The 26475-nt window shown below is 42.7% G+C and overlaps 1 protein-coding gene across 1 annotated transcript in view; it reads left to right on the top strand.

Annotated features, from left to right (window-relative positions):
• Positions 1-5276: 5276 nt before the first annotated feature.
• rarga (retinoic acid receptor gamma a) overlaps positions 5277-26475 on the top strand; it is a 59413-nt gene continuing 38214 nt past the window's right edge. The window contains exons 1-2 of the mRNA XM_010875286.5: positions 5277-5521; positions 19501-19892. Of these exons, the coding sequence (XP_010873588.2) occupies positions 19715-19892 (178 nt within the window). The 5' untranslated portion in view covers positions 5277-5521; positions 19501-19714. The remainder of the gene's footprint in view (positions 5522-19500; positions 19893-26475) is intronic.

The raw sequence follows: 26475 nt of genomic DNA, 5'->3' as shown, positions 1-26475 counted from the left end.
GTGGATGTCTTCCCTGTGGAAAATAATAAAACTAAAGAAACACCCTTGGATGAGTAGGTGTGTCCAAACCTTTGACTGATACTGTATATATGCATGTGTATATACATAGTATATGCATACTGATGTCGTTATATATAGGCATGCTTTAGCGGATTAAAACCTTCCTCCACCATCAGCTCCATCAACCCCCCTCTATTCCACTCATCCCTTCCCAGTCTCTCTGATCCCCCCCCCCCTTCTCCTTCTCCTCTGCCAGCCAGCCCCAGGCTTATACACTTCTATGGCTTCTCAGAATGCAAATAAGTAGAAACAGACACACTAGATTAGAATATTCATGAATGTGATATTTATACAGTATCTGAGAAAAATCTACCTTCTGTCTCACCGACAACAAGGACTCACATAGAGTACTACTGTGGCTTGGAGCTTTCAAATTTCTAAACCGCTAGACGTTCTGCTGTTGAAACAAAAAAAAAACTGCAAATGCTGTGCTGTATTTTTGCTGTCAGAGATTTCTTTTGTCAGGGTTGATGATGCTAGCCAGGGGGTTGTGATGTCACAGACGTGAGCAAATGGTAACAGTAGTCACACCAGTAGTGAGGAGACAGTTGGGTTGTCCATCTAGTTTCAGAGCTACCTACAGAGAAGTACGGATGGAGAGAGAGCCAAAAGGAGAGGTAGAGAGAGGGAGGAAGGAGAGACAGAGGGAGAGAGAGATAGAGGAAAGGAGAGAGAGGTTGAAAGCGAGAGGGAGGGAGAGAGGGAGGGAGGGGTTGTGAGTGAGAGAGAGAGAGGGAGGTAAGAAGAGAAAGAGGGAGTGGTAGAGAGAGAGAGGGAGAGGTAGAGAGAGAGGGAGTTAGGAAGGCAGATGGGGGGGGTAGAGAAAGAGAGGGAGATAGGTAGGAAAGGAGAGAGGGAGAGGTAGAGAGAGAGGACTCTGATCTATCTTCATTAACATCCACTCTACAGTCCCCCAGACAGTCACATCATAAATCTCCCCCTACAGCACACTTCACTGACACTGAAACACAAACACTACTGACCCCTGACCTGTAGTGGCTCCTACTGACACACACACACACACACACACACAAATGAGCACTGAGACACACCCATAATATATGAGCATGGATACACACAAATGAGCCTGGCGAAACGCGCACATGAGCGTGGAGACACACACACAGTTCAATAGATCATCACACACGGTTCTCATCAGGCAAGATTCAGTAAGAATCGAGGACTGGTCAGTACATCTAAACATGTAAACAGAACATGGCTTCAACATGCAACATGTTCCAGGGCAACGTTTGTGCACACCTTCAGACATCCACTCAAATCCAGTTTAGTTGATGCACCATTCATTCTAGCATGAGTTTCAGAGGGAGAACTCTATGTAGCATTATGGAATTACTTCTGCTGATCGAGTCATTTTTATGTTAAGAAGTCAAGCATTATGTCACAAGCGTGTTCAGAGGGGTTAAAGCCAGTGTCGTCAGCACACGTCTACTGCTGCATGTGTTTGAATCTGGCCCATTGGTATTTCAGCAGAAATCTCTCACCTCTGCCTTTGCCCATATTTCTGTTTAATAAAGCATAAACAATGCCTGAATCTCAAACAAATAAAAATAAAGGATTATGGGTGTCATATACATGTATGTGATGCCCATCTGGACTATGTTCTTTAAACATACACATGTTTTTATTCTATCCCATCTCTCTCTTCCCAATTTAATCTAGACTTGTTCTGTGATACACTACTCTCCAAGCCATTATGCTTGTTCTCACACCATAGGGAGTATCAGCCAACGTGTGTGCACTGGAATGGAGCACAACCCCCGAACTAACCTTTCCCGATTGAGCTTACAGGTCCCTGGGCCCTGCTGGCATACAAGGACCACCCTGGCCACAGTTGTTCTTTACGGAAGAACATTTTATTACAGTTGTGCTCATACGTTTGCATACCCTGGCAGAAATTGTGAAATTTTGGTGTTGTTTTTGAAAATGTGACTGATCATGCAAAACTGTCTTTTGTTTAAGGATAGTGATCATATGAAGACATTTGCTATCACGTAGTTTGTTTGGCTCCTTTTTAAATCATAATGATAACTGATCAAAAGTTTACATACCCTTGAATGTTTGGGCTTGTTACAGACACACAAGGGGAAAATGGCAATTAAAGATTAATTCCCCACCGTCACAACCATAAGCGCTAGGATTGTAGAGAGGTCAACTAAGCCTATAGTGAACAGAATACCATCCCCATTGTGAAGCATGGTGGTGGCTCAGTGATGTTTTGGGGGTGTGTGAGCTCTAAAGGCACTGGGAATCTTGTAAAAATTGATGGCAAGATGAATGCAGCATGTTATAAGAAAATACTGGCAGACAATTTGCATTCTTCTGCACGAAAGCTGCGAATGGGATGCTCTTGGACTTTACAGCATGACAATAACCCTAAGCACAAGGCCAAGTTGACCTTCCACTGGTTACAGCAGAAAAAGGTGAAGGTTCTGGAGTGGCCAGTGGACACTCTGGGGAGATCTCACTCGCGCCGTTCATTCAAGACAACCAAAAACTTTGCATGACCTGGAGGCATTTTGCCATGATGAATGGGCAGCTATACCACCAGTAGGAATTCGGGGCCTCTTAGACAACTATTATAAAAGACTGCATGCTGTCATTGATGCTAAAGGAGGCAATACACAGTATTAAGAACTTTTTCTTTGTTGACATGTTTTGTTTTCTGATTGTGCCATTCTGATATAACCTACAGTTGAATGTGAATCCCATAAGAGATAAAAGACACGTGTTTTGCCTGCTCACTCCATGTTTTCTTTACAAATGGTACATATATTACCAATTATCAAAGGTTACGCAAACCTTTGAGCACAACTGAATGTTCACATTTTACATAACATTCTTACTGACCTTAATCAGTTTGTTTGTGTAAAATGTCAACAGAGATTATGTGGAGTAAATGGCAGCTACAGGAATCAGTGTATGTACATCAGCTATGTCAATATCTACATTATTGTATGCGTGTAGTGAGTGCAGATTCATTTATACCACCTGAGCAACTTCTGCTTCTGAATCACCAAGTGGTTTCATATAAACTTAATGAGTCTGAAACTATATCGCCATAATGATCCAGGCAGTGTGGCTGAGTCAATCCACTTCCTCTAGGGCAGGGCCCACCCAAGGCAGATGCGACATAAGCGGCCCCTTAGGGCCCCTGGTCACCAGGGGCCCCTGTACTGCTAGGGGAAAGGAGGGCCCCCAAAATCTAATTTTGCTTAGGGCCCCCGAAAGGCTAGGGCCAGTACTGCTCTAATGCTGGGTCGGGCTGGGCATGTGTAATAATCTGATGCCAGCTTTGTTCCTGTTCAGCTTCATGGCTGCCACACGCCAGTCCCCTTTCCTTCCCCTCTACTGTTGTCATGTACTGTACATAGGTCCTGGATGTGTGCGATTAACAATGTACTACTTACGAGGCAGAAGGCTGCTGTCCATAATGGAGAACCAATAAAAGCTGTTGGACACTCCCACGGCACGGAGGCATCATCCACAAAAGGCCAGCGCAGGGGGTTTCAGGCCGACTGTCTGTAAAGCAAGTTCTGACAATTGCCGATGTAAAAATGGCTTGTATTGGAGTGAATCGTTCATTGATCACATTGATATGAAGAGGAACGTTTTGGGACTGCGCACTGGTGTCCGAAAGATAGCTATGTAGACCCAAAGGGCACTTTGGGACATAGGGGTTGCTTTTATGTTGTTCTAATGGCTTGATGTGATTAAAGAGACAGATTGAGGTCAGGGTAAATAGGGACATGGACCTCAGATTACTATCAATGGGTCTTTTCCTGTACTTCCAGGACCACAAGAAGAATCACACCCTAATGCCTGTAGAGCACTGCTTTTCAGCAGAGCCCCGTGTGCAGTGAAAAGTGCGCAATTTCAGGCCCAGTCTTTGAGTTCAGGATGAGTCCTTGGACAGGAGATGTGATGATGTGTCAGTCAGAAGCCAGTGGAAGGTGTCGGATAGGATGTTCCGGCCGGGACCTCCTGTCATACCCGAGCCAGAAAGATGACTCATGAACAGGTGTGTGCTGTTCCTTTAGTTTAGTCCTGTGTAGAAGATCTACTTGGTTTGGGCCTTGGACTCAGAGAGGCGTCAGAAATGAAAGTGGTGAAGGAGGGCGCCCATTGAGGTGTGTTCAGGGTGTGTTTAAAGGCTGAGGTTTTTTAGGGTGCCTGCCCTCTTACCAAAGCAATCTGAGGTCAGTACATGACACTGAGAAACCGAGGGTACCAGGGTTGGCAAGCACACACCCAGAACCACAAACAAACTGCTCAACAAAAAACAAACACAGATCTGAAACATATGAGCTCATTTGGAAAGAAAGTGGGGCACATTCAGGGGTACCACACCCAAAACCGCCGCTGCTTTTTCTGCCATCTTACCAGCGACCTCCAGATTGCTTACCATTGTTTCTGTTTAAAAAATATTTTCATATTTTCATGTATTTGCGAGACCATTTCTGGTTGACAGTAATAAGATTCTTAGCATTTTCTATTTTTAACTTTAATTCCAACATTCACAGGCATGTATTTAGGCATTGTAAATAAATATAAATACATTTCTAATGGCTTATTTCTAAAAGCAATACAAATTGTAACCAGCGACATTATTTGGTAGGTTGCAGAAGTCGCTAAATGGGTCAGACATCTTGTAATGTGTACCTGCGTATGAGTATTTATTGAGAAGACTTTGGATTTGAATACATAGAGTAAACTGTATTCTACTACATGCTACATAGTCTACAGATCAAGCCCCCTTGGACATTTCTCAAAAACTAAAAACGAAATCTTGACACCACATATTTATTTCCGCTACCAGTTTTTTGTTTTTAAATATTTAGTTGGCCCCCGGTTTAGTAACTTCACTTTCACATCACTTTTAATATCAACAGTGCAGGGAAGGTGTGAGTTTTAAAAGAGATTTGTGAAAATGGAGTGGAAAGGGGAGAGAATTAGGGAGAGACAGAAAATTCAAAACAGAAACTTAAGCTTTCAGGGCCTTTTTTCTTCCCTCTAGGCATTTTGTGGCTGTTGAAAAAAATTTGCTGTATATTTGAAGTGTTGGATCACGTGACAAAGGCTGGCTTTATGAATCAGAGTGCATAATTATTTCTTAGTGAGAGACACAAACGGGGAGTGTTGGAAAAGAGAGAGTTAAAAGGAGGGGAAAAGAGAGAGCAGAGGGAGAAACAGTGTGCCTGTAAAGTATGTGTGTGTGTGTGTGTTGAGAGAGAGAGAAGAGAGAGAGAAAGAGAAGGGGACGGAGTGAGAGAAACTCACTGCTGCCCTGTCTTTGCTGTCAAAGGGACTCGAATGAACGTACACTCCTCTACTCCTCGTCCTTCTGCTCATCTGTTGGATCGGACCAGCAGCACATCATCCATCCATCTGCCTGCCTGCCTGCCTGCCTGTCTGCCTGCCTGTCTGCACAACCTAAGAGTGGGTAAGTACTTTCAAAAACAATATAAACTGTTGTTATCCGATTTCTCTTTTCCACTGCTTCGATCTTTTCTTTGGGAATTTGAAGTTAGGAGTTTGGAGAGAGATTGCATTATAGGAAGAGGAAACTTAAAAACAGAGATTGTAGATTATAAGGTACAGATTTTAGAAAAGTTACAGATGAGTGTATGTTTGTATGTATATGTTTCAACGTGTTTTTTTTACAGTATATGTGTTTGTGTGTGTGTGTGTCTATTTCAAGCTGTGTTTTTGTTTGTGTGTCTATTTTGCTCTGTGTGTGTGTGTCATTTGCTGGTTTGAGTGCCTGTGGGTTCTAGTTAGTGAACGTTGAGTGTGTTAGCCAGCCTGAGCCCAGCGTGTTCTTGTTAGCATGTCTGTAAGTGGATACATGCCTGCCTGGGTCCATTTGAATTAGGTTGTGCATGAGTGGTGTGTGTGTGTTGGTGTGTGTATGCGTGTGTGTCCTAATTTGTTTTGTCATTATGACCACATTGAGACAAAACAACCGTGTGGACTCAGGGAGGAGATCGGCGTTGTCCGACTTCTAAACAACACAGCTTAAAGTCTGACACGTGTCTCTGATCTCAGAATCTGGACTAGCTTTACATGTCAATTTATTCCAGTCACCTCATTCCTAGCTGGCGGTGTTTTTTCGTTATAAGACCGTATTCAAGTCCTGGCACCGGCAGACGTCAGCGCCTGGTTAACTGGTTTAGCTTGTTAGCGTGGCGACAGTCAGGCAGGCGGCCCAACAGTAACAAACAGGTAGGACAGCACTTCTAGTTCTTCATGGTTGAAATACATCTGAAAGATGTCCATGTGGTTACATTCTTAATTAGTGTGTGTGTATGTGTGTTGGTTCAGTCCACTGCTCCACTGCATGGCTCTTGGTGTGTGTATGTGTGTGTGTGTTTGTGTGTTGGTTCAGTCCACTGCTCCACTGCATGGCTCTTGGTGTGTGTGTGTTTTGTGTGTTGGTTCAGTCCACTCCTCCACTGCATGGCTCTTGGTGTGTGTGTGTGTGTGTTTGTGTGTTGGTTCAGTCCACTGCTCCACTGCATGTCTCTTGATGTGTGTGTGTTTGTGTGTTGGTTCAGTCCACTGCTCCACTGCATGGCTCTTGATGTGTGTGTGTTTGTGTGTTGGTTCAGTCCACTGCTCCACTGCATGGCTCTTGATGTGTGTGTGTTTGTGTGTTGGTTCAGTCCACTGCTCCACTGCATGGCTCTTGATGTGTGTGTGTTTGTGTGTTGGTTCAGTCCACTGCTCCACTGCATGGCTCTTGATATGTGTGTGTGTGCTTGTTTCCCTACCTAGTCAGTACCATAATGGACCACGACGTCCTGAATTAACCTGAAAGCATGAAATGTGGGGAAAAGTCCAAATCTTTTGCAATGCTTTTGCAGGCTTGTGGGTTAGGTTACGTTTAGGGTAAGGAGTTTAGTGTTAGGCAGAAAAGGTTAGGTTAAAGGTTAAAGGTTAGGGTTGGAAGTTTCAGTAAAATATACACACACACACACACACACACACACATATATATATTAATTTGAACCCTTCTGTTCATCACTCAAAACCTTACTTTTAGACTTTTTTGGAAGGGAAAGAAAAAGGTGCAGTGGTCTCTTCATTTCTTCTGGACCTGTTTATACATATATACATGTATGGTAAATTTTCAGGCCTTCTAATTTTGCACCTGTGAACTTTTAGACTCCCTTTTCCCTCTCCTCTCTCTCTCTTCTCTCTCTCCCTTTACTCTCTCTTTTTTTCTTCTCTCTTCTCCCTCTTTCCTCTTTCTTCTCTCCCTTCTCTCTTTCTTCTCTGTTCTCTGTTCCCTCTCTTCTCTCTCCTGTTCGTTCTCTGTTCTCTATTGCTTCTCTCTATCCGGCCTGATCTAAGTGAAGTATGTTTAAAGGCAGGTTCAAACCACCTGGTTGTGTTCACTGATTGATTGATTGACTAATTGACTGAGTGAGGTTGCTGTTATTATACTACAATTATATAAGCTCGGCTCACAGTCATCTTCACTTATTCAGTCAGTGACATCTGGTCATTAGGAACAAGGCAACAATGTGAAAAACGTAGCAGTTAATTACTAGTTAGTTTTTATAGGCCAGGTAACAGTTCAGAGTTTCAAAAAGAGTTCTAGTTCATTATATTTGTTAATTGGCATATTAACATTATATTTGCTTCACAAGATGGAATTCTTGATTGAATCAAATCAGTAGCCATATTGTCAAGATTTTATTTGTCCACACGTTTGGTGGAAATGTGTCACTCAAAGTCTCTGGGACAATTCACTATTTCATCACTCTGACAGAAGAAATGTTTCAGCAGAGCATTTGTGAGACACCACTTTGAGGCATACATCTGGGAGTTGTTGATTCCTGTCTCTACCAGGAATGTCTACGGCAATTAGTTTGATAGGGAGGAGGTAGACAGGTGTCTTTGGGAGAACAAGGGAGCCTCATCACTACTCTATAATTAAGGGGAAAACTATTGGTTCACGGTTTCCTGTGTCTATTTTTACAGGTGTGTACGCGGCAGTGATAGTGTGTGAACACAGTGGCTATATACATTCATTCTTATTTAAGGTCCTCTTTTACAAGATTTGTATTGATTCTGTACATGTAAGTGTGTGTGTGTGTGTTTAGTGTTTGCATGCCACTTTTAAAAAGTGTGTATGTTCTTGTCCCAGGCTTAAACAGAATTGTCCTCAGATTTTCATTGCCAGTTGTCTGCATGAAACCAGGAATTCCCTAAAGAGCTGTTTCCACCAAACTATCACATTCCAAGTTGCTTTTGTGGTTCATTTACACTGTACTAAATAAAGAATTACAATTCTCTCTGCTCCCTGTGAGGTTGTTCATACTTATTTCATCTTAGTAATACACTCGATGCCATCCTCAGTTGTTGAGGGAAGACCACACAACATGTTATCACTTAACTGACTCCAAGTTTACATTCATATGATGGTTATTATACCAATATTAGTGCATTAAGGTGAATTTTATACCCATTGACCCAATGATCGAAAGACTGTCAGCGTTTATGGACATTTCGTGTTTCAGTTAGTTTGGTTGGGACTTTTCATGCATCAGGTAATTCACCCTCATGGAATGGCTGAAAAGCAACCTGGTTAGTGACAAGGATCAATTACCCCTGACTTTTCAGATAAACACATTGTCATTCCTCGCACCTGAGTAGAGAATGGGTATCTGCAAACTATGGTTGAAAACGGTTTCCTACCAAGCTTAAACAGGGAAACACTTTAAACTGTAATGCAGCAGATTACTGATAATGTAAACCTTTGTATACTCACAACAGCCTATTCCCCTGAATCAACCCTGTTAACTTACTATGTTAATCACCGCTTCAGAAAATACTACTTTCACTGGTGGTGGTAGTCATACGTGTATCTAGAACGTATCGTTTCAGTAACATACATCTTTAAGTTATTCATCTCTCTCACGGTCTCTGTCTCTCTGTCTCACACTGTCGCTGTATCTCACTGTCTCTGTCTCTTAATGCCTCTTACTGTCTCTGTCTCTCACAGTCTCTTTCTCACACTGTCTCTGTCTAACACTGTCTCTGTCTCTCACAGTCTCTGTCTCTCACTGTCTCTGTCTCTCACTGTCTCGGTCTCTCACAGTCTCTTTATCACACTGTCTCTGTCTAACACTGTCTCTGTCTCTCACATTCTCTGTCTCTCACTGTCTCTGTCTCTCACTGTCTCTGTCTCTCACAGTCTATGTCTAACACTGTCTCTGTCTCTCTCTCTCTGTCTCACACTGTCGCTGTATCTCACTGTCTCTGTCTCTTAATTCCTCTCACTGTCTCTGTCTCTCACAGTCTCTTTCTCACACTGTCTCTGTCTAACACTGTCTCTGTCTCTCACAGTCTCTGTCTCTCACTGTCTCTGTCTCTCACTGTCTCGGTCTCTCACAGTCTCTTTATCACACTGTCTCTGTCTAACACTGTCTCTGTCTCTCACATTCTCTGTCTCTCACTGTCTCTGTCTCTCACTGTCTCTGTCTCTCACAGTCTATGTCTAACACTGTCTCTGTCTCTCACTGTCTCTGTCTCTCACAGTCTCTGTATCTCACTGTCTTTGTATCTCACTGTCTCTGTCTCTCACAGTCTCTTTCTCACACTGTCTCTGTCTAACACTGTCTCTGTCTCTCACATTCTCTGTCTCTCACTGTCTCTGTCTCTTACAGTCTCTGTCTCACACATCTCCTTCTGTCTTTCTGTCTGAAAGTATGAAGGTCTATTCAATTTCATCAGGGCTAATCAGCTCTGACTTTCTCACCTCTTTGACTGCCTCACGACACTATAGAAAGGCTCCATCAGAATGACTTTGTCATAATCTCACAGAGCATGTCCCTGTGTGAAATCCCAATCATTCCATATTCTCACAATCAACTCTGTACTGCATAATATCCACAAAAATAGAACATAGAAAGATTTCACATGGGAACTCTCCTGTATTCTCTCCCTGATTACTATCTAGACTTCAAATGACAATACCTTCGCCTGTGAATGACAAACAATATATTCAAGGTACTTGTTATTATTATGGCATTGCTGCAAAATATGCATATGTGCTGCCAGGCTTGTCAAATAACCCACAGCTAGTTTGACAAGAGTGATTCTAAGAGTGATTGTGTGTGTGTGTGTATGTGTGTGTGTATGTGTGTGTGTGTGTATGTGTGTATGTGTGTGTGTGAGCGTTAGTGTAACGGCAGTCAGTCTATCATCACAAGGAATGTCTAGGTGCTTGTAACAAGCTGCTGTATGAAGAGACTCCGACCTGTCAAGTTTGTACTTTCTAAATCACAATTTTAATTGTATTTATTTCACATGCAGACAAATATTTAACCAACTACATGCTCATGTTACCCACTCACAGTCTACTGTAATTGGATTTCTATTTGGTTTATGACAGCTCTGGTCGTTTTTTTTTTTTTATGTAACCTGTGCTTGAGGAGATCACAAAGTGATCATATAAGATTCCATACAAGGAATTTTGAACTGAGAATGTTACCACGGTTTTATTACTAGTCAGTGGGCTTTGCCCGCTTGGTGATCTTTAGCCGTGTTGTTATTATATGAACCGTCTTCTTCCCGAACCTAAGCACCTGTCTCATGGTGTGTTTGAACATCTAAATGTTGTTGTTGTTGCAATATTCACCCTGAATATCTTTTTTGTTCACCATTTAAGTGTATTGTTCACAGGAGACATGCATCTTTTTAGAACAGACAGGCATGGGCAAGTCAGTGATGGAAAATGAATGACAGAAGAGTGTAGGTTGAGCCAAGCTTTGATTCCCGCTAACCTGGCCAATATTGGCTCTGTTCACCCATCTAGAGGCTGTAAAGTTGAGGCATTCAAACTCCCTTAGGTAAAGTTTCTGACATGTTTCCAGTCAGCCGATTGAAGTTAAGATCCAACAAGCCTTTTTATGTTACAAGGGTTATCCGTCTCTGAGTTAAATGAGAAAAAAAAAAACATTTCCATTTCCACACTTCACGTAAACTTTCACTAACTTCTGTCAGAAAATGAAAACTGTCTTAAAGTCTGGGAGAGGTTTGCTTACTTAAATGACAAATGGAACAACTTGGTAGGAACACAAGCAACTTTGTGTTTCTGCTGTGGTATAAATGTCAGCGACAGTACACGGTGGTGAAGAACAACAGACCTGATTGTTTGATGTAGCGTGTAACTGTTCTCGTTGAATGATGAAAATAGATCGTTGTAAAAAAAATAAAAAAAGAAGAACTACAACAGTATCCTGTACGTCGATCTACAGCTCTTCGTGTAACTGAATAAAAACCTGTGGTAAGCCTGTGTGGTGCAGAGATGCTGTGATTTATTTTTTATGTTTCACTGAGACAGTCATTGCCAGGGGGGGTTCCAAAGTATTGGTTAAGACACAATTGTTGTTTTGCTCACAGAGGATTTGATACCCTTTGTTAAATGGATATTCGATATGCGGGAATAATTCTCTCTCTTACTCTCTGTCTGCCTTGCTCTCACTTTCTCTCTCCCTCTCTCTCCCCCCTCTCTCCCCCTCTCTCCCTCTCTCTCCCCCTCTCTCCCCCTCTCTCCCCCTCTCTCTTCTGTAACCAGCATGCTTTACCATCCCAGAGTAACTACCTCTCTTTTTCTCTCCCTCCCTCTTGTTCTGCTCGCCTCATCAGAAGTTTCTCACAGTTTACCTTAATACATGGTGTTTCTCTGGACAAGACCACTGGATTAGGTTGAACTAAAACCCATCAATCAGTCTCATCACGCCTAATTAAGTCTGAAGTGATATGTTATTCCTTGCTCTGATGAGTACCAGTACATGCACTTGGTGACAAGTGTGAAAAGGGATTCATAGAATTGTGTGGCTGTCATTCACAGTATTTAAAGAAAGAAAATGCAAAGTGAACCAAAATGCTGCATTTATGCCCCTCCCAGCCACAGATGGAAAGTCCCTGATCTGGTACTAATCAGACCCATCATAGCTGGCTGTGTAACCGCCTGCCAGTCCGTTCTGTTTGTCTGTCTCCCAGCCTCTCCTACTGTCTCCTCTGTAACCCCCAGGCCAGGGGAAGTGAGGCGGTCCACTAGCCCGTTTGGGCCAAGGCTGATGGGATATATGAGGTCACCCTGAAATTCCCATCTCCCCTTATAGCTTCTCTGCTACACGCCAGGCAGACCCAGCCGACCACAGAGCCTGGGCACAAGGCCCCAACATAAAAACACAAATGGCTGGTCTGTAAAAAGCTGCCCGGCTGATGTGACTCATTAAAAGAGGCTGGCGCCAAGTCTTTTATTAATTAATTATTGTGTTTAAGGAAGAAGAGGGAAAGAGTGTTGAGAAGGATCCATTTTCAGAGTGTTGCTGTTTAAATGTTGGCTGTAGTCTGGTCGGGTGTTTGATTCATTCTCTTTCGCCATGTTTTTTTATTTTTATTTCATTCATTCTCTTTCATTCTTTCAGCCTACTCATAGGTCTGATGTCTTCTTTTCATCATAAGACCAGGTGACACACAGGCTTTGAGAAATGTGTGAATACCGAAATGCATTTTATCCAAATCTGATGTGTTTTCCTCCAGATCTGGGGGATCAAGTAGATCAGTTTCCTCCCAGCAGACACACCACATCTGTGGAGCTTTAAACACATAGCTACAGAACAAATGACAATCTATTGTCTTTACCTTGTTCCCTAGTGCTCTAGGATCCACAAGGCTCAGGTCTAAACTAATTGACTAGGGTCCATAAAGCTCAGGTCAAAACTAGTGCACAAGGGTCCATAAGGCTCAGGTCAAAACTAGTGCACTAGGGTCCATAAGGCTAATGTCCAAACTAGTGCACAAGGGTCCATAAAGCTCAGGTCAAAACGAGTGCACTAGTGTCCATAAAGCTCAGGTCAAAACTAGTGCACAAGGGTCCATAAAGCTCAGGTCAAAACTAGTGCACTAGTGTCCATAAAGCTCAGGTCAAAACTAGTGCACTAGTGTCCATAAGGCTCAGGTCAAAACCAGTGCACTAGGCTGGTAATCGATTGCCATTTCACTTACAGCCCGTCAAATCAGGCCTGTTGGAAGTCTCTGTCTCATGGATAATTTAATGTGCTGCTGTTTCTGTCTCCTTCAAACTTCCTCTGGGAACGTTTGCTGCACATGCCAGGTCTGGTGTGCGTGTGTGCCCTGTTCTCTTTTAGCCCTGTAACAATCCTTGGTCTGCTCTTTTACCTCATCCAACTCTGATAGTCTGAACGCAACACGCTGGCTTAATAGGACTGACTTCATGAACCAGATACACTAAGCAGGGCAAATGCAGGACAAGTCTTCACACATATGGTCTATGACAGCCCCACACACACACACACACAAACACACGCACAGAGCACACACATAGATAGGGCTGTGTTTGTAGGGAGTTTGTGGAACAGAGGCACGGAGGGGCCTCCTCAGCGAGGTTCCAGTGTGTTGTTCACGCCGCTCCATTGGGTCATGGTGAAGGTGCTACATGGATCAGGGGAGACAGACCAGACTTTTCCGAAGGAAGGATGGTGGGCGTGGGTTAGGGTTAGGGGTTAGGGGTTAGGGGTTAGGGGTTAAGGTTAGGGGTTAGGGTTATGATTAGAATCGGGGAGGAGGGGGCTGGCATGGTTATTGGTTTTAGAGTTGCTGGTAAGGAACTTGGTTTAATGAGGCTGAAAAAAGAGAGCAGTAATGAGGGGATGGTAAAGCGAGGGGTGGAGAGAGAGAGAGAGAGAGAGAGAGAGAGACGTAGAGTGGGGGGTGAGAGAGGGAGAGACAGAGTGAGAGGTTAAATGAAAGAGGTGGGCATACGAAGAAAGAACGAGAGATAGAGAGAGAAGCAGAGGACGGGGAGTGAGAGCGAGAAAGTAAGAGGCTGTGTTGGCGGAATGGGTTGGTGCATATAACCTACCAACTGGGCCTGTTGCTGTTTCAACTTCCTGTCTCTGCCTCCTGCCTCCTACTTCTCTCTCTCCGTCCCTCCCTGCCTGCCTCCCTGCCTACTTGCCCACCCTCCCTCCCTGCCTACCTGGCTGCCTGCCTGGCTGCCTGCCTGGCTGCCTGCCTGCCTCCCTGCCTACCTGCCTGCCTGCCTGCCTGCCTGCCTCCCTGCCTGGCTATGCCTGGGTCCTGCCTGTGATGCACATGTGGAACAGTTTACTGTAATGGAACTCTAAATGACTGGTGGTTTGAAGCTGCCTGCAGCGGTAGGGTGTAATTAACTGGCTCTGTTGAAAGAGAAAGAGCCAGAAAGAGAGAGAGGGAGAGAGAGGGAGGGGGAGAGGGAGAGGGAGAGGGAGAGGGAGAGAGAGAGCATTGGAAAGAGGGTTATGTGTGTGCTTTTCCGTGTGTGTACTGTGTTTTAGTATGTGCAGTTCACAACTGCTTTTGTGTGTGTGTATTATTTTTTTTTACTGTGTGTGTCGTTGCATGCCTTTTCTATGTGTGGAGCTTTTATGCGAGTAAGAAAAAGTGTTCTTTGTTTCTTGGGCAGGCGGCCACAGTTTAGTGCCCCCCAGTGCCCAGACAGTGTCACTGTGCCTAGCTCTCTTTCTACCTCATTCTTTCTCTTGTTTTGTTCATGGAATATGTGAAAATGATTTTCATCTTTAAAATCAGTCTAAGGTCAATGGGTCAGTGATTACAAGAAAAAGCCACGAGGAAATACTCCTACATGATATGCTTTTTTGCAACACTACAAAGCCAAACCTCTTTTTTAAAATTAGGATTGACACAAGGTGCTTGCAAAGAGCAAGCAGCAGTAAAGTTGCAAGGATAAATGATGAAAATAATATCTTTAACTGTACCTAATAAATATTTGTAAAAGGAAATTAACATCCATGCCAGTTTATCAATTTACTTTTGGCAGAGTAGGACTAGGGGATAAATCCAATTAATTTGATTCAGTTGATTTTATGTTTTACCGCGACATTACATTTTTTATCGTTTTCCGTTTTGTCTCCTTCACTTTTTTCATTTACTTTCTCTCTCTCTCATTTAAATAATAACTGAATCAGCTACAATACTCATTTACAACATTAACAATGTCTACACTGTATTTCTGATCAATCTGATGTTTTTTAATTAATAACACATTTCCTTTTCTTTCAAAAAGGACATTTCTAAGTGACCACAACTTTTGAACGGTAGTGTGTGTATATATATATATACATACACACACACACACACACACACACTGTAAACTGAGGACCGGTGTGTACTATATATACAATATAGACTGAGAACAAGGACTGGTGTGTAACACATATATATATATATACATATATATATATACATTTTGAGCACAACTGTGTGTATATATATATATATATATATATATATATATATATATATATATATATATATATATATTGTGCTCAAAATGTTGCATTCCCTTAGAGAATTGATAATACATGTACCATTTGTAAAGAAAACATGAGTGAGCAGGCAAAACACGTCTTTTATTTCTTATGGGATTCACATTTAACTGTAACAGAATGGCACAATCAGAAAACAAAACATGGCAACAAAGAAAAAAATGACTTGACCCGTGTTCAAAAGACTGCATACCCTTAGATCTAAATACTGTGTATATCCCCCTTTAGCATTAAAGACAGCTTGCAGTCTTTTGTAATAGTTGTCTATGAGGCCCCGAATTCTTGCAGGTGGTATGGCTGCCCATTTGTCTTGGCAATATGCCTCCAGGTCATGAAAAGTCTTTGGTCATCTTGAACGAACCGCAAGTTTGAGATCTCCCCAGAGTGTCTCGATGATATTCACCTTTTCCTGCTGTAACCACTGGGGATGGTATTCTGTTCACTATAGGCCTTGTTGACCGCTCTCCAAACATAGTGCTTATGGTTGTGACCGTAAAGCTCTATTTTGGTCTTGTCACTCCAAATTACAGTGTGCCAGAAGCTGTTAGGCGTGTCAAGGTGTTGTTGGGCATGTTGTAACCAGGCTTTTTTTGTGGCATTGGCGCAGTAAAGGCTTCTTTCTGGCAACTCGACCATGCAGCTCATTTTTGTTCAAATATCGTCGTATTGTGCTCATTGAAACAACCACACCGTCTTTTTCCAGAGCAGTCTGTGTTTCTCCTGAGGTTACCTGTGGGTTTTTCTTTGCATCCCGAACAATTGTTCTGACAGTTTTGGCTGAAATATTTCTTGGTCTACCTGACCTTGTCTTGGTGTCAAGAAATTTTCCATTTCATAATAAGTGATTGAACAGTACTGACTGGCATTTGCAAGGCTTTGGTATATCCTTTATCATCTTTATAAAGTTACCGTTACCTTGTTACACAGGTCTTTTGACAGTTATTTTCTGCTCCCCATGGCTCAGTATCTAGCCTGCTCAGTGCATCCACATGTGAGCTAACAAACTCATTGACTATTTATACACAGACACTAATTGCAATTTAAAAAGCCACAGGTGTGGGAAATTCACCTTTAATTGCCATTTTCACCTGTGTGTGTCACCTTGTGTGTGAGAGTAACGAGGCCAAACATTCAAGGGTCTGTTATCAATATGATTTTAAAAGGAGCCAAACAACTATGTGATAATAAATGCCTTCATATGATCACTCTCCTTAAATAAAAGACAGTTTTTTTTGCATGATCAGTCATTTTTTCAAAATCATTGCCAAAATTTCACAATATTCTGCCAGGGTATGCAAACCTATGAGCACAACTGTATATATATCTATATCTATCTATCTGTCTATCTATCTATCTATCTATCTATCTATCTATCTATCTATCTATATATATAGTATATAGTTATACAGTATATACTGAGGACCAATATGTACTATATATATACAGTATACAGTATAGACTAAGACTGTGTACTATATATACACAGTATATACTGAGGACCAATATGTACTATACATATACAGTATACAGTATAGACTGAGACTGTGTACTATATATATACAGTATAGACTGAGACTGTGTACTATATATATACAGTATACAGTATAGACTGAGACTGTGTACTATATATATACAGTATAGACTGAGACTGTGTACTATATATATACAGTATACAGTATAGACTGAGACTGTGTACTATATATATACAGTATAGACTGAGACTGTGTACTATATATATACAGTATAGACTGAGACTGTGTACTATATATATACAGTATACAGTATAGACTGAGACTGTGTACTATATATAATGGACTGCCATATCTGACCAGGGATGTTTTTGCAATGGCTCCCCACTGTACATATGGAACATATTTCATTATTTTATAGTGAACATATACCTACAATAAACTTGGACTATGTGTGCATTACCACATTCTGCTCAGTTCAGCAGTTCAGCTAGTTCAACCTTAGATATATTTTCCCTTCTTTGTTTATTTCCCAAAATCATTACCAAGATTTTCCCTCAGTCTTGACTCTGTTTCCCCCCAAATTCACAAACCACAGCCATTCCAAAAAGCAGCTCTATCTGAATTCCTTGGCTCTGCTGTTTCTTCAAACCACATTTCAAAAACAAGCAGCTGACACCACCCACTTATAAAATCACTCTGGGGGAACTGGGGAATGAATGGGACAGGCACTCTTCTAGAGGCTTACAGTAATAATTTGTACTATTAACCTGGTGCCGAGGACCAGTGTAAGTAACTAGTAAACTTGAGACTTAAAACCAGTGTGTGCTAGTTAACCTGTGACTGAGGACCAGTGTTTACTAGTTAACCTGGTGTTGAGTAGCAGTGTTACTGTTATAACCTGTGACTGAGGACTAGTCTGCACTTGTTAACCTGCGACTGAGGACTGGTGTGTTCTAGTTAACCTGGGACTGAGGACTGGTGTGTTCTAGTTAACCTGGGACTGAGGACCGGTGTGTTCTAGTTAACCTGCGACAGAGGACTGGTGTGTTCTAGTTAACCTGGGACTGAGGACCGGTGTGTTCTAGTTAACCTGGGACTGAGGACTGGTGTGTACTAGTTAACCTGGGACTGACGACTGGTGTGTACTAGTTAACCTGGGACTGAGGACTGGTGTGTTCTAGTTAACCTGGGACTGAGGACCGGTGTGTTCTAGTTAACCTGGGACTGACGACTGGTGTGTACTAGTTAACCTGGGACTGACGACTGGTGTGTACTAGTTAACCTGGGACTGAGGACTGGTGTGTTCTAGTTAACCTGGGACTGAGGACTGGTGTGTTCTAGTTAACCTGGGGTTGTGGACCAGTGTGTACTAGTTATCCTGTGACTGAGGACCAGTGTGTACTAGTTATCCTGTGACTGAGGACTGGTGTGTACTAGTTAACTTGGGACTAAAAACCAGTGTATACTTTTAACATGTGGCTGAAATCCTGTGTTTACTAGTTAACCTGGGGCAGAAAGCCATTGTGTACTTGTTAACCTGGGACAAATAACAGGTATGTGTACAGGTTGGATAGACGTGATGTGCACCTTTGGGCGGTCCCACGACAATCTGAAATACAGTTGAGAAACAGTCACAGGCACTCAAGCCACCGCTGGCTCTCTTGTTTTTGTCTCCCAATCCATCTCCCTCTCCATTTCTCTTTCCGTTCCTCACGCGTTGGACCCCGTGTCTGGCCTTTGGTCTTCAGGGGACTGAGGCAGAGGGAGGACTAGAGGCCGCTGAAAGGCACGGGGAAAGACAGGCAGAGAGCGAGAGGACGAGGGCTGTGAGGCAGGCTGCTGTTCTGGGTTGGCAGCATGAACAGAGAGCCTCTTTATTGTGGAGTTCTGCTGATTTAAATCATATGGCATAACCTGGAATCACTGCAAAAGTCTGGAAGCCATTCAAAACTAAAGGAACAAGAGCTCCCTCTCTCTCTCTTCTGCTCACTCTCCCTCTCTCCCTCTCTCCCTCTCTCCGCTAACTTTTTCCAAACTACTCTGTTATTTTCTTTTCCTTTCCTCTCCTCTGGGTTTCGGGCTTTTCCTCCTACTACTCATTCCTCTCTGTCCCTCACATCTCTCTTTATGTTGACGTTTGTCAATCTTCCCCTCTACATACCTGTTTACCCTCTACATACCTGTTTAGGTTCATTTTGCCAATGTTTTCCATACATAGATAGTTTTAGTTATTACCAGTCAACATGACCTCTGGACACCAACCCTACTGTAGTTGGACAGGCTTTTTGCACGTTATGTGCATGAGTATCTATTAGAAAAGCAATGCACAAACCAAAATGTGCTTTTAAACCAGGCATGTGTTTGACGTCCCAGTCTCGTGATGCTCCAGGTCTCGCCCCCAACTCACTCACCATCAACAAACTGAGATTTAAAGTACCTAAATCATAAATAGAATCCATTAACTAAGTGTAGTTTGGTCCCACGAATGTGAGTAGGTGGAAGTGGATTATTAAATTACCCCACATACAGCAAATATAATATTAATATTTCTCTTTTTATGTGTTTATGTGTTTCAACAGGTGCAAGTCTCTTGGACCCACTAGAACCTTCTGTCCCATCCAGCTCAGCACCCCGCAGGCTGCCTGAGGAAGGAGAGGAGTTTTCATTTTGGAATCCCCAGTTCTCTCAGTGGTCACCCAAGTGGTGACTGTGTGATATTCCCTAGCCCAACAGCCTGAGAGAAAGGGTCTGTCTGGGATACTATAGGCATTCTGGGTATTCCTCTGTGTTACCATGGCTACCAACAGGGAGCGGCAGGTAGGTCAGGTGGGTCACATGACGGGGTTTCCACCGGCTGTCTACCCATTCGCCTTCAACACCATGCGGAACCACTCCCCCTTTGACCTCCTGGCCAATAGCAACCTATTTGGGAGATTCGGTGCGGACCTTCCTAAAGAGATGGCTGCACTCTGTAAGTGAAGTGATTCTAACATAGTCTTAGTATGTGTGTGTGTGTGTGTGTGTGTGTGTGTGCGTGTGTGTGTATTTAATCTTGAAACAGGGACATTGATCATGGATGCATTTGTGATTATTAACAGACAGAAAAAGAAATGAGCACTTAGATAAAATATTGTTTATTGCTTTTTGCTGCATTAAGGGTTTTGTTGGTTTTAGGAGATTATTCAGTTTCAGAGAGTCTGTGTAGTAAGTAAGCTCCTACCCAATAAGTCTTAAAAACATTGTATTTTTTCACATGTGCTGGTGAATGGTGTCAATGTCAACAAATATTGTCAGAACATTAGATCATCTTTTGCCCCTCTTAAGCTGCTGATCCATATGTGGCCACATGGGGTGCTGTTGTACATTGGACGAGTCAGAAAATAAAAATGGGATAGAGAAGAATCGTTTGTTTGTGATTTCTCCTTAACGGAGCGTCTTGCACAATTTTAACAGCTCAATATGAAGACATCCATTTTGAAATCACTCAAATATGTCTTTGAGTTTATATGGGATATTTACACTTTACACTTGTTGTTTTTACACTTGTGTTTTTTTCACACTGAATTTGTTGAATACACAGCGCAGTCTTTTTCATAATTTCTCCCATTAGTGTGATTCGAAAGATACACGTCAGATTCCAGTGTAGGATGTCTTGATGGAGTCTGGGTCTGATTTAGGTGAAGGTGATACACCTCATCACCCCGCATGCCCTCATCACACCACGTGCAAATGCAGGCACGTGTGTTTTTGTGCCTTTTGTGTGTGTGTGTGTGTGTGTGTGTGTCTGTGTGGAAATGTATATTTTTGCGCCATTGTGTGTTTATGTGTGTGAGGGGGAGAGGAGGAGGCTTCAGTAAAGGTAAGACAAAGTTATTTGAAATCTTATCTTGGTGCTGATGTGGGGGGTTGTAATGGATGTGGGTGGCAACAGCTGAGTAAAAGCAAGCAACCCCCCCCCACCACCTCTCTGTATGCAGTCTCTCTCTCCCTAGTCTCTCTCTCTCTCTCCCGTACGCTCTCTCTTTCCTTTTCTTTCTTTCACCCTCCCACCCTCTATTCCCCCCTTTCATTCTCTTTCTCCTATTTGGGTCTCCTCATTTGCTGTCTATCTCTCCTCGTTCTCCCTCTCTCTCCTCGGCACAGCATGCCTGAGCACCTCTCCAGCCTTTCAGATGTCAATCACTACCTTCCCCTGCTGTGGCCCACTTAATCCTCAAGGCATTTGCAGAGAACTGTGGGGGGGGGGGGGGTGGAAAAGGGAGAGAGAGAGAGAGAGAGAGAGAGACTAGGGAGAGAGAGACTAGGGAGAGAGAGAGCCTATTTATACTACATCTGTTGTCGTGAGCACAATTTCATTTCAATAACATTAACATAAAATCTATATGGAATTTTTCATTCATTCTAGCAACGAGGTACCCTCACTGTGCCGTACGGAGAAACGCAGGCGCACACCGCGTTGGCCAGACCACTGACCTGGAAGGCCTATAATCTCGCCGACAGTGTTGTTTACCTGGTAACTTATGTGATGCTCTCTATCGAACAAGCGCTGTTGGCGGTAATAATAGAATTGTTTCGGCACTAGAGCGAGATGTTTTTTGTCTCGTACCAGTGACATTTTTCCCCGTTTCTATTACTGGCGATTGAAGTGCATGCAGAACTGGCCTTGGCCGCTCATTCCACTCCAGTGCACTCTGAGTACATTTAAACCTTGGTAGGCACTGGGAGTACCAGTGAGGAGAGGGCCCAATGTTACCTCGGACGGAGACGAGCGACAGTTGACATTTTCACCCGTTCACACTGCAAAAGAATGCATCTAAGATGCAAATCTGGCATCAAGACCCATGGATCTAAATCAAACTACTGTAGTTAAAAAAAACAACAACAAGAGGGAATACCCTGTGGTAATGTTCTAGTGCAGTGGAATCCAAAAACACACCCTGCTAGGAACACACACACACACACACACACACAGACCTCTCTATCTGTCTTTCATTTACTTAACCCCCCATTATGCACTCACTCCTCTCACAATGACAGATATCTCCATGAAATGAATGCCTATTACATATTCTAACACCACTGCTGCCATGTGTTATAACAGAACAAAACCTGTCAAAAGGACACAGGGACCCATGCTAACATTGTTCATACATCCAAGGATACAAGTTGGTTGTCTCGTCTTTATCGGAATAGCAATGGCTGTGTTTTTAAACATTTACTAGCGCTCTTCCATTTGTTCCATTTGTGAATGCTCTCTGGTACAGGAGAATGCCAATCATTTAAAATCAGTTACATTTCACATACTTGGTGTTTTTTTTCTGAGCTATGAAATCGTTTCAAGAAGTTACAGTTCACTTTCCAGACCTACTTAATTACAAAATGGTGCATTGGTGTCCTTACCCAGTAATCTGTAAGTGTAACAGGCATTGTCTTCTAAATGCTGGCATTTTAGCATTTCTGGCACAAATCCCAACCAAGCCTAGGGTGTTTTGCTCATCATATCCAAATGATCAAAATAATTGTATTGTGAATCTCATTAAAAGCCCTATTATTAATTATAATATTGCTACCACAATTATGGGTATTTGAGAATGGAATCAAGCTTCATGTTCAAATCATCTAAAAGGGCCTTTGTTGACCCTCACAATCAATTTCAGACACTTTGGAAAATGTGGACATGATGCATGAAAAATACTAATATACGTCTCTGGACTTGGATAGGACAAATGCCGGAAACAGTGCTGGGAAACTAACCAAAGCATGGATTCTTACCTGTTTACAGGTTAAGGACTTTTAACTACTTCACCCACTGATCACTGCACTCAACTGGTTAGCGAAGTGTGCACACGTGGAACAGGGTTAGAATTAGCGGACTGAGGCCATTATAGTTCTGTAATGAGAGATCAGCGTAATGGGGACGTTTTCTATGTGGCTTGGTAACATGGCAGTCAGAGGGGTTATGGGGGGGGGTCATTTTAATGGTGCGTGTATTGTTTGTTCATTGGTTCATTCATTTATATTAGACAGTGGAGAAACACTTGAAGGAGAAAATGTCTCATGCATTGTGTTTGGTTTACTTTATTTGTAAACAAAAATCATTTCCAAATTGGGTGCTGAACAAATAGTGGCCAACAATGAACTCTTTTTATTTTTGTTATTCATTTAAGTCTAATTGTGACTATCAAAAAATGTATAGTTGTTTTTCATTCTTGTTCTCCAAATTGGTTATTCAAACTGGAAGCAGATAGTAATATATATGTTGTTTTCCTATCATCGCCTTTTGTTTTTTCCCCCCAAATGTAGATGCCGCTAGTATAATGTTCATTGTACATGGATAGGGGCGTTTGTTGACCACCTGAAATTCAATTAAATGGGTAAAATCATTTTTGTAAATAGACACACTCGCTATGCTCTAGTATCATGACACTGGAAGTCAAGGGTCATAGGTTACTTACCTGTGTCACGACCTTACGGTGACCGGATCAGAGGTTAAGTCAGGATCACAGAGTCACAATTAGCTCTAACCCGGGTTTAAACATAGAGATTTACATTCTTCACTTTCCTCCATTCCTTGGCCTACAGTCACACAGGCGTGTTACAAGTCTCCCGCTCCCTCCTTTGTTAAACAGTAGCTTCTGCATGCGTCAGACAGCCAGGCATGTTGCAAGTTGTTTCACTGACAACCTTGTCATACCTTTCTTTTTAAGCGTTAGCTCGCATGGAAAACAAAGGCAGGCTCTCACTGAAACATTCAAACATTCCCCAGGCTCTGTTATTCCTCTTCCCCTGACAATTAGCACTCCCAAATGGCACCCTATTCCCTTTATTGTGCAATACTTTTTTTAACATCTCTTTATTGAATTTTCAAAATGTTCTTATGGACATGATGCAATATTGTCATATAACGTACAAAGTCATAAAGCCGCCCTCACCTTTTCCAACAACTCGATCTCTCTCACCACTCACTCCTGCCCCCCAGTCCCGCTCCAGCAGGCTCCAAATGTCCACAGCTGAGATGAATGATATGGTCAATGGCGACAATAAGGGAAATTACATAAAGGTATATCATGGAAAAACAAAAAAAACAAAAAACAAAAACCAAGAGAAACACAAAAAAAGAGACAGAGATGGAGGTGTATTTATGGCATCATCAGAAACCCTTTGCACCCGGGCCACAAACTGTTTGCCCTCCTACCATCAGGCAGGCAGTACATGTCTCTATGTTCACACACCAGCAGGCTCAGGAACAGTTTCTTTTCATCTATTGTAACCCTGAATCACTAACCATACCCATCCGCCCACCGCTTTGTACCGCTTCTCAGGGACCTTGTTGCGCTACTCCCTTGTACTACTCCCTTGAACTACTGGACAAAATATGATAAGTGAGTTCTCAGTTGTTACATGTATGTGTCTAGCTTGGGAACCTCATTGCTGCTATCCTGCATTTCAGTTGCACAGGCCACCTTACACCTTCAATGGGCCTCCACTGCACATTTAGAATTGCCACTGTACTTGTATTTTTTGTGCACAGTCAGAATTGCCATTTGCACTGCATTTGCCTTATTGCACAACTATACATTCCACTTGTAACACTATACCTAATACTTGTACATTTCCTGCCTTCTTCTATTTGCATTTCTGGTTAGATGCTAACTGCATTTCGTTGTACTATAACAGTAGTGAAATAATGGAGGTCAATTTAAGTTTTCCAGTTTCAGATGGAGCGTGACATCCCTCAGCCATCTGGCATGAAAAGGTGGTTTGGGGTCTTTCCAGTTAAACAAGATAAGACAGTGAGCTGTTAAGCAAGTTAGGGCAACTACATTATACACATTTCTTGATCAGGTTGTATTCTCCGGGTTTACACAAAAAATGGCGGTCAGAGGGTCTGGCTCAACCTATAAGTTGTAGGCTTCATTCAGATGTGAAAATGTAACCCTAGAATGCATGCAGAGAAGGGCAAGACCAAAACATGAATTAAATTGGCCGGCGCTGATTAAAACTTATCGCAGGTGGGGTCCAGATCTGGGTACATTTTAGCTAATTTGGCTTTTGTTAAGTGGATACGATATGTTATATCGTATCCACTTTGTTATATCTCATATTGTGTGAGCCCATGTCTCCTGCAAAGAGACGAAGCATGTATTTGTTCAAGAATTGCATTCCCAGTTTGGTTTAGAAGCACAGGGCCTAAACTACAATACTTTTAACCAGAGCCCTGTGGTCCAAAGAAGAGCACACAGGGAATAGGGCAGCATTCAGGACACAGTCAGGGGTTAGTTGGCTTAACAGGCCTTCTCATTGTTGTCAGAGCTGTCTGTCTCTGTGTGTAGAGCTAGTCTGACTGAGAAAATACCTTTCTTCCCCATAATGGGAGCAGCAGCAGTGTGTGTGTGTGTGTGTGTGTGCAAATGTATATGTGACAATGTGTTTTAAAGGGCTGCCTCACATCCTTCTCTGAATGCGAGCTCTCTGAGGGCCTATTTACATTACGGGAGTGAGTTATTTTTAGTTGCCTTCCAACTTAAAAACAAAAATTCGGACTTTGTTTTGACGTGGACCCGGAAGGACTTCCTCCGCCCCCCGCTTGCTCCGCCCCCACACACACTGAGCGAGACGTCGCATTCACACCTCAGTCACCACAGGGGGAATCATAAAACACTTTGGGCTCTTTAAAACACTCCTCTGGGCCTTTTGTCGTCGCCCCAATGGTTTTTGGGTCCGTTGCGTGTATATTTAGATTTTTCTTTTCATTTAGGATGTAAACGCTACATTCTTTGTTCACTGTGATGTGGTCAAGATATCATGGCCAAATGCTAAAGACACAAATCAGTCTTGTGCGTACTAAAGATTTATATTTTTTCATGTTTACTAACCAACTGAAAGCTAAATCAATTATTTTGGGTGATCTGTTTGAAGTTTTGTACAGTTTGGAAAAATTACTATTGCGGTTATGAGAGGTGCGAATCTTGTGCTTTTGAAGTATTTATGATTGGCTTTAACATTGAATGGGGTTTCTCAGGGGAAGGTGGGATTCACTCATGAGCTACAAATCTAAATGACGTGATTCCAGGTGATATACAATTGGTTCCCATGTACTACTATAATAGAGACACCATGTGTATACATGTGATGGATAAGTAACATGTCTCCTGGAGGCTGAGGTGTGTGTGTGTGTACCTTTATGCCTCTGCGTGCGTGGCAAATGGACCTGTCCCGGATGTGGCGTGTTCCTGCACGCCAAACTCCATGTGATGATCTGACGGTTCTCCCCACGACCCCGTGGCAGAGCGGAGAGCACTGAGCGGCGTAGCCGTGAGTCTGTTGTCAGTTGATCCCGGTCCTTACAGGAGCCCTTCAAACAGAAACAGCCACTTAGTTTGTGATAGTAACTACACGGAGTCGTGAAACACTTCTGCACGCTCTCAGCAAACAGCGTGGGAGATACGAGGAGCAGGACTGGCAACTGGATTGTTTTAAAAGCTAGTACGTCATTTCCTTCAGTTCACACTGATAAGGATGGAAAGACTAACACCAAAAAGTGTGGACATTTT

This window comes from Esox lucius, chromosome 12 (genome assembly GCF_011004845.1).
Source record: "Esox lucius isolate fEsoLuc1 chromosome 12, fEsoLuc1.pri, whole genome shotgun sequence".
In the NCBI taxonomy this organism is placed as follows: Eukaryota; Metazoa; Chordata; class Actinopteri; order Esociformes; family Esocidae; genus Esox; species Esox lucius.
Note: the sequence above shows the minus strand (reverse complement) of the source record. Positions and strands in the feature narration are given on the sequence as shown.